This window comes from Dreissena polymorpha, chromosome 1, assembly GCF_020536995.1.
Source record: "Dreissena polymorpha isolate Duluth1 chromosome 1, UMN_Dpol_1.0, whole genome shotgun sequence".
Classification (NCBI taxonomy): domain Eukaryota; kingdom Metazoa; phylum Mollusca; class Bivalvia; order Myida; family Dreissenidae; genus Dreissena; species Dreissena polymorpha.
The window spans coordinates 71,898,420-71,908,597 of NC_068355.1; the positions used below are offsets into that span (position 1 = coordinate 71,898,420).

Consider the following 10,178-nt stretch of genomic DNA (forward strand, 5'->3'; position numbering starts at 1 on the left):
ACATATTATATAGGTTGTGAAATATAAGTCTTATTAGTGCGAGATCAACTTAGCCGATGATAATAAAGAGCAATCGTCGACAATTATATGGATTGCAACGGCGTTGTGTTTATGTGTGCTAATGGTTGGCTTCACCACCACTGCTTGTTTGTGTATCCGAAGAAAGAAAAGTAAGAACATAAATACATGTACTTATGCTATGTTCTGATATTTTGTCAACAATAAGGGGTTGAACTTCTTTTTATTTAATTGCATCATGCATGGAAAAATCTTAATTATGTTGCTCTTGTATATTATAACAATTGCGATAATAAATTAACATTATATGAACTTAATACGCCATTTTATTGTTTCCACTTTGAATCGCGATTCTATAATATTTGGATTGCAGAATGTTTATTAATAAGCACACTTAGAGTTAATGTAAAAAAATTAATCTAACTTAGTAAAGATATTTTTATTTCAAATGCAGAGAAGAGGGCTCAAATCTCCATTCAACTGTAAGTAGATACGTTTCAAACACATAACTTATAGTACCAATAAGGAGATTTAAAAATATAATATAACTGAAGTGAGAATATAAAATGGTAAAATTTGTATTCAGATTTCCGTTTTTGCTAATAATTTGTAGTTGCAATATATATATATATATATATTGATAACGATCTTATTTAATGTTTAGGAATGAACTAAAACCAACGGATATTCCACTAGGTGAGTTCTTGATATCATTCCAATACCAAGTCATATAAAGTAAACAGTAAGTGATACGTAATTTATAAAATTATATATTCTTCAACTTATTTTGTTCAAATGGACGTTTACGCAATTGGTTCGCATAATTAACCGTTCACATAACTGTATTCACACCGTTATTGAAACACACACTTGTAAATTTGATATGGTTAACCCTTAACAATCATTAATTGACAACTGTGATCTATTTTGCATTTGTATTTGCAGAATTGATAGAACGCAACAGTGGTAATTATGATGTCTTGTTCGACGACAACAATGAAGACAACAACAGTAATTATGATGTCTTATCCAACGATAATAATGACAACACCGATCATTATGATGTATTGCCCGACGACGTCCATGACGACTGTATCGTTCCGTATGCAGTCGTCCATTTGGACAATACAGAGCGTGAGGCGACACCAATGAACACATCTCTCCAGGTTTGTTGTACAATTTAAATTGATGCTTGTATTTGACGCAGATATATTTAATGTTCCTATTAGATTTAATTGTTTTGTTTTATCATACAGTTTTTACTCTGCTAATTGTCAAAAATAACTTAAGATACAAGCAAAGGTATTCCTGATCTTGTTTGGATTGCAAAACGTATATGTTAACTATAAAACGTTCATGCCAATTAATTAAAAGCCTAATTAGGTATATAAATAAGTAATCACAACAGCCGATGAATGGACAACATATTGACAGAAAACGCTTATAAACATGCAAACAGACAATAATTCAAGTAATTGACTTTTCACTGCTAATTGTGCGATCGGTATGCCTTGAACACATCTTAACCCAAATAATTTAAATTGTCCGGTCCAAGGAAGTCCAAAGCAGTGCAATAAATTGTTAGCATTTTAGGCATTAGGCTTTTTGTTTTGTTTTCTGACTGCATTGTGTTGACATGGCAATTTGTAGATTGCCGTAGACAGGCGTGTGATCGAAAGGCTCTCTTTATTTAAGGCTTTCATTATTCCTCTATTTTTTAAATTAAGCCACACATAACAGATGATTATCTGCACACTGGTTTGCGAGAATCCACCAACATGATCCCAGCGTCATCGTATGTATTGGGCCGGATATGTGAGAGCGAAACTTCAGTTCAGGCACATTCTGCAATGGCCGAAGAACAATACAATTCCGCTACATCGGAGACAAAGTACAAGGATTCTGAAGAACTGATAAATTCCACTAACGAAATTACAACTAATACAAGCGCCGAAAAACTGTTTGATTACGTTGAAAATGAGGACATCTTTGAAGCGGAGACAGATTACACCGGCGCCAAACAGGAGCAAAATTATGAAAGTGGCGCAACAAATTACACAGACTTTGTATTTTGGGAGAATGACACTCAAGGGGAGAAAAACAAATCATCCGGAATCAAGGAGTACGTTTTCGTATTAAAATAGGGAACACATAAAGACATTTTTTCTGAATAGGAATAGTTTCATAATGTTTTAACATATGCAGTCAATTGTTCAATTCCTCAAAGCAAATTTACATGTTTGTTTAGCAAATATAGATATTTACCACCATTTAGAACCTTGTCGAAATAAACGACCTATTAATAAACCACATGATTTCAGAAATTCTTGGATATAGTTGCAATGCACATAATAACGACGTATTGTTGTTTATTAACATAACGTAAATTGTCGTTAATGGTGTTCGTTCTTTGATTTATTGGTGTGTGTTTTTCTTTATTTGGGGATATCGCTGTGTGTTGTTATTGTTAAAACAAAGACCGATTATTTTGAGAATAGTGTACGAGAAAAGAATGCTGGGTATAAATGTCGAATACAGATTCGTTTATTTGCTCGGCACGTATGCGTCTACCAATACCCAGGCTTATTGTTCATGTTTTTTTTGTAAGCATCGCTAAATATACTTATGTGAACTGATTTCCTTAAACGATTTGAGGAACATTGTTACGAGCAGTTAAAGAACCTCTTTTTCGATTCCTCAGGGCTTCCTTAATACACTATGAAGGGAGTGGACGCTCACTGGTTTAACTTGTGAATATCATGCTCTTCAAAAAATGAACAAGCACTACTCTTTCAAAAACAGTTGATGAACCCCAACAGGTACTAAAGACAGTTAATTCATTTGTTAATGCAGTTTGAGATTTTGACACACAGCATCATGCTATTTGCCGATAACATCAGCAATAAGAGCCTTATGAATACACAAAATGTGATCTCACGAATATATAAGAACAACACCAGATTTGGGACGTTCATATTTCACAAGTATCAACGTTTATAATGTGTTGAAAATATTAAAGTATGTTGAATACAACAATTTCAAAATGCAATGGTATTCTTTCTAATTTAAACTATATTTAGCCATGTTCATTTTCGAGGTTAAACTGTAATGTTAAACTGTTAGGTTAAGAAATACAATACTTACCTAAATTGTGTTTCAAGTTTAATTCCGATGTAAATATGGCTTTTTTTACCTTTATGTTGTGAAATGAAATACTTTAAGCTCAATTATGTTGCCATTTTACTTCTTAGGTAAAAGATAAATTGTTTACTGTTATGTTATGTCTATAAGTATACAATTCATGTTATAGTGTATTGTATTATAAAAAAGATATGTTTAAATGTTTTGACTTATATTCAACAGTAACCTGTTACTTATTGTGATCGCTAATTAACGCTGTGTGATTATTTTTTAAACCACACGATAACTTTTTTATTAATGTACATACAATATACGTTTTAACCAAAGATTATACACAATTATTAATACTTAATATAACCTAGCGCAGTAGCACTATAAAATGTACGCAGTGTACATAGTTTTTGCAATGTGTATGCCCCGACGGGAGGAATACAGTTTCCGCCCTGTTTCCGTGTCTTAAACAGTCAGATAGTTTCGGTGTCTGCTCTCTAACTCAATAAGTTGTATACGATCATTCCATGCACTAAGAAATTATTACTATTAAATTCGGAAAATAATGATATGTTTATACTAATCTTGTGTACAGAGAATATCTCGAAAACTTACAGAGTTATCAATTAAAATAATATAAAGAGGCATATCTCATTTAGTGAATGAGAAGTGAACAGTTACTGTTACTGTCCGTTGTTTACCATTCTCCCCTATTTGCAGATTTATGGTCTTATAGTAATTTTTACTTTTCATTCGCCCATAATTACTCAAAATGTCGCGTCGTGTAATTTATAAACCGGGAAGATGTAATGATATAGAGCGGGGGCTTCTGTTTATTTCTTACCTATTTCTTGGCTCATTCTGTTAAACAAGCAAAGCAATTGTGTATGGAATATTGTTTTCCCTGAATTGCCCTGATTAAAACAAAGTGTTTTCCAAATATTTGTGACAATATGAATATTTTTTTGCTGTAGTTTATAACGTTCAAAACCCATTTTCAGTCTCAAGCTTATTATTTGTATGAATTGTTGTTGGTCTGAAAAACATTGCAAACTTATTTTCTAACTATGTTGTAAAAAAATGAAGCATGAATGTTTTACTTCGTGCATTTGCTGAATGTGTTTGTGCGCATTTATATTCTAAACATGAGAAACAAAGACGTTAGTTAACCTAACAATGACTTGAACGAATAACGTGTGATTCTTTTAATGAAAACACGATTTCAATGCGAACTCGTTAATGCCGCTATACAATAGCGTAAATGACATATATTTAAATTGGTAATTTTGCCCAATTATACTTTTAAATTTATGTTCATTTTGCAATATGCTTAATTCGTACTTTAATTAAACTAACATTATATTTTTGTGAAAATTGGCGTAAATTTCGTTAGGTATCTTGGAATTAAGATGCAACTGTCAAAGCTGACATGCTTCGTGCACCTTTTACCTTTGAAAAGGAATAAATTGTATGTTCAGATACCAATGCCCTTGCTGCATACTAGTCGGCATGAATTCCTTATACATTTTGTCTATTAAATTGATGTTGTTTTAACATGTGTTTGTTTTTCTACTATTTCTTGGCGTTGTATATTTACTTTCTACTCCTTGATAACTAAATCTGATTCAGTCTTAATTTAAACATCTGTGTTGTTCTTTTAAACTATGTATATTAAAGTAATTAAAATGAGTACAGATATTTTTTACTAAAACAGGCAAATGGTGATTGTATTAACATCAACCGTTAAAGAAGCTGATTTTCTGACTTAAGATATTTCGTGCGATCTCTGATCGATTGTATAAAACTTCACAGTGACGTAAGGAAGATATTATTAATCGAAACACTGCTCTTTTCTATATTTATTTCGTGTTTATCATTACCGATTAGCAACATAAACAACTTATATCCTGTTGCATTAAGCTATTTAATTTTCCAGACTTTGATTTGTAATAACCAACTCATTATTTGACTAATATTAAGAAAACAATATCTTAATTTAAGTGAAAAAAATTCTTTACATAACTGCACACAATGTTATTAAAGGCGTGTTATTTAAAACAATAAATGCTCTAATTTAAAATTGTAATGTTATTATTATTATCATATTATGTATCAATATATTCATAGCTGAAATGTATAATTGTTAAAATCCAACATATATCATGCCATGTATCTTTGTTTTGTATATTTGTCAAATGATAAGATTATTATGCTTAAGCTTAATTAATGTTCTGTTCTGTTCTGTTCTTAATCATATTGAACGGTTTCAAATAATGTATTGCCGCAAGCACACCATTCTCAATGATTATGTTCATAATTGCACTGTTTTGGGGAAAGTTAACGATAACCGATATGTTTGTTGTATTATACCAAGTGAATAAAATGTTGGTGAAAATGTTCAATCTTTAATAATCGATATCCAAAGAATTGTTATAAAATTATTAAATCATTAGATGATGCAGGTAGTATGTTTTGAAACAAACGTTTAACATTTATTGTTTGCCTGTCTGTTAAGAATCCCTCAGGTCACACAGAACATTAAAAAGGTTAATCTTTTTATATCAAGCATCAGCACATAGATTACGCAGCCCTATTATAAATTAATAAAATTGTATTAAATACTTCAAGATTTTACAACATATGTAAATGCCAAAAGTACATACTACTTAATTACAAAATTTAGCTGAAGTTTCACTTCTTTATATACATGCGCATACATGGGTATTCATGGTACACATTCAATGTTATGTGGGTCGTATGCCTTTATTAACAAACAAAATTATGGTCTGCTCTGTTCTGTTTATTGTCTGCCTTGCTTGCTGGGGGAGTTAAGTACTAAAACAGAACCAACTGAAAGTATACAACATTTTGTCCTTGATGATAACAAGAATGAATTGAACTCAAACTCTGGACATGAAGAGCATTTTGAGTACGAAAACATGATTAGGCATAGAAGATGTGTGAACATAATTATTGTCTGTTGTTAATCAAATGTTCATAGTGGGTCATGGAGTCTGAAACAATTGAGCATGCATCAAGTCTGTATCTTTGAATAAACTTTTAAATATTTCATGCTACAACATTTTGTGTTTGTAAACAACATGTTGGAACTAATATGTTATCTTTGGATACAATTTATTATCGCATGCATAATGTTATTGCTGTCAATGCAAAAGTTGTAAAAAGAATGCATATATTTTAATTATATTCTATAAAAAAACAAAATAGTATAATTTGTTTATTTACCGAAATGTACCCAGCTAAATTTTGATGTCCCCACTTTATGACTGGAGGTGACATACAGATTTCCCTTTTTCGTTAGTGTGCTTGTTAAAAAATGAAAGAATCTTTATTATGTTATCCAACCCTCATTTGTCCCTCAATTAAATGATGAGAAAAGCTTTACAGAGCTATTCAGCTCGGAAAAAAACTATATTCACGGTTTGTTCAACGCTTTCGAAATTTTATATTTTCGTCGGAACCTTTGCTCGCAAGTAAACGAATCTCCACAACACACCTATTACAGTTACTCTTTGAACGTTTGACTCATAGTCAAAATGAAAACAAAACTATGAAACTATATATTTAATAGTCGTTTAAGCCCTATCATGGATGTTATTTCGACTTTTGACTGCAACTTTGCACCAGCTGCTGAAGATCTAGTTGATTTGATTCAAGCAATATTTATTATTGTTTCCAATTAGCTGACAAAGATATATTGGTAAGTTTAAACCATAATCTGTATTAACCATCTTATGTTAAGACTGATACTAAGGAAAATACTTAGAATTAGGTAATCAAAAACGCAACGTGTGCATACTTAATGTGCCTTGCCACTGTGGTTCTGTATCGACGATTTTAATTAACATGACTTATGTTTTAAGTACAACTAGTAATTGGATTTAAAATAATAACCTTAAGATAAAATCAAACTAATGCAAAGATAGTTTTGATTTTAATTACAACGCATGTGTTAGAAGCTCCGGTAAAAACTATCAAAGCACATGCGAGAGGTTCGACGAGTCTTAGCAGGAAAATGTATCTTAGAGACCAAATATCGCGCAGTTTCTCAACAAAGACGAACATTTATATTTTACGATTAAGATAAGTTTAAATTGTAATCTGTAGCCTTTTGCAGTTGTTTTGTAGTTATATTTAAAACACTACATTTTTTAACTGTAAATATGTTCAATACTAGCCAAAAGGTACTTTTCAAAATCACTTTACTGCATGATCATTACGATGAGATGCGAAAACCGCTGGACTTAAAAACTTGTTCACGAAGAAGCATATTTAGTACTAGTATATCTAATGTTGAAGATTTTTACAATTTATATCAATGTTTTGTTTTTAATTGATAATATACAATTTATGATATAACGTTGGCAAAAATATGATAAAATATCGTGTATTATCTACATTATAAGCGTGTTATGTTATGACAATAAACTTTTAAACATTTAATATAAATGTGTTTATATATTTGTCTTTTTGTTTACAAGGATACGAAGAAAATCGGACTCGATTCAATTCAATTCAATGTTTTTCATGATCTTTACATGTCAAATAGGTTTCAAAAACAAATGCTGTGTTATATATACTATGATATTTAAGCTGAAGTAAACTGATATTGACGGAAAGTGTGAATGCTCGTCAGTGAGATTAATTGTACATCAGGTATTTGAGATAACGACTGATGGAAATAAGGAGCATGATAGAATTCATTCCTCATGCTCAATACATAATTTTAAGAATGGGCCATGATTAAGTAGCAAATTCATATTCAGCAATGGATATTGATACTTTTAATTGTTTGACCGTATTTGCAAACATAAATTCAATTATTTTAGTATGGTACTTTTGAATTTAATTTAATTCGTGAATATCAAACAGACAGTCGAACGTTCTTGGATTTTTTAACCAGGACTTAATTTATCATCTTTGTGAAGATTGCCCCCTCCCCTTATTTTGTGAAACAAATAATCGTGAAAAATTTAGTCGCAAACTGTTAAAAAATTGTAACAAAAAAAATTAACGTGAAAATTTGAGCCGGGAACTTCTTCAAGTTGCACAATATTACTTGGGAACTTCTGAAATTTGTGGATAACGGCCATTCTATAAGAAGAAGAAAAAGCCCCGTTAACAAAATTAATGTTTTCTGATTATAAGTTACATTGACCTGATATCTCATAAAAAATGCACACAGAAGCTTCGGTATTCACTTGCGTGATACCAATTATCATCGACGTTACAAAGAAAACCGGACGGAGGAACAGACACGACGCACCGACAGCGGTCCAATGTGACAAAAACATTCCTTGAATTTGCATCACATTATAAACTTACGCTGTGATATAAAGTTTTCCATTTTATGTTGTATATTTAGACCCCTTAAGTATTCGTGTGTGTTTATAGCAGGAGTACAGACATTATATTAAATAGATTATAAAAAAGTATATTCAACAGTTCTACACTCACCGGAATATGCACACAGCAATAACACACTAATTTTACAGTACAACGTATTGAATCCATGGTCTAGGGGGTATAATTCTGAAATAAATAGAGAAAATATATATCTTTACCGTTTCCACAACAATGAACTAAAAAATATTGACAATTCATTTTTATCAGTTATGACATAATCCATTCAATGACGTTAAATGCATGACTGTTTTCATTTTTGAACAAAAATGACTTCTTGAAAAGGGAACACTGCTGCTTCTGCTGCTGATGATGATGATTATGATGACGACGACGATGACGACAACGACGATGACAATGACGATGATGATGATGATGATCATGATGATGATGATGATGATGATCTGATAACGACGGCGACGACGATCACGACGACGACTACGATGAAGATGAGGATGATGATGAGGATCATGATGAAGATGAGAATGAAGATGAGGATGAGGATGATGAGGTTGAAGATGATGAGGATAAGGATGATGATGAGGATGATGAAGATGATGAGGAGGATGATGATGAGGGGGATGATGAGGAGGAGGATGAGGAGGATGATGAGGAGGAGGAGGATGAGGATGATGGCGATGACGATGATGATGAGGAGGAGGAGGAAGAGGATGATGATGATGATGATGATGATGATTATTATGATGATGATGATGATGATGATGATGATGATGATGATGATGATGATGATGATGATATGATGATGATGATGATGATGATGATGATGATGATGATGATGATGATGATGATCATGATGATGATCATGATGATGATTATGATAATGATGATGACGATGATGATGGAGATGATGACGATTATTATTATAATATTGTCAAATGTTTGGCAGAGTAATTAATCGGTTTTAAAATGATTTCATCTCGTGCAAATTCATAAAATCTAAAAAGCTACTTTTAAAGCTACTGTAGCTAGAAATGCATATTAAGGAATTGCATTTAGTTGCACTTTTGATGTGGGTTTGTATTGAATTGCAGTGGTCACTAAAACAAGAATAATTAAATACAATTTAAATAATAAATTGACAGAAGAATAATTACACTTTCTCGTAATGACGGAATCAATCATCGATATACCAGAAAATATTTACAGCTATGATAAATATGTATAGAACGACTGAAAGCAACATTGCAAACATAAGTTTAACTGCTTGAATATTAGAGTACCATAACAAACGGATAAATAGAAAATTAGAGGCGTCGTGCGAAAATCGGCAATAGGACATGTCCGAACAGCTCCATCTTATACACATGCGCCTAAAGAAATGTTCAAACAGATAAAGACGGCGAGGGTATTTTGGCCATTACTGCACTGAACATGCAGTGCATAAAGTCAACAGAAAATAATTGAAAAAAAAAATTCTGTGAAAGAAAGTTCTTTCTTACACGCTTGTAAAATGATGTCTAATGAAAACGCATTATCTTTCTATTTAATTAAATTCAGCTTTATATTGAAGATTTCATTTTAATAGCAAATGAGTTGCAAGAAAAACAATTGTTAGTGCTTTGTTTAATTATGCAGGTATTATA

General features: G+C 31.6%; 2 protein-coding genes across 2 annotated transcripts in view; both read left to right on the plus strand.

The window, feature by feature from the left end:
• Positions 1 to 10,178, plus strand: part of LOC127881130 (neural-cadherin-like) — a 49,026-nt gene that overhangs the window by 35,261 nt on the left and 3,587 nt on the right. The window lies entirely within an intron of this gene.
• LOC127834649 (uncharacterized) lies at positions 983 to 3,093 on the plus strand. Its single transcript, XM_052360673.1, has 2 exons — positions 983 to 1,184; positions 1,746 to 3,093. Exons 1-2 carry the CDS (start codon positions 1,167 to 1,169, stop codon positions 2,160 to 2,162), a joined length of 435 nt encoding a protein of 144 aa, XP_052216633.1. The 5' UTR covers positions 983 to 1,166; the 3' UTR covers positions 2,163 to 3,093.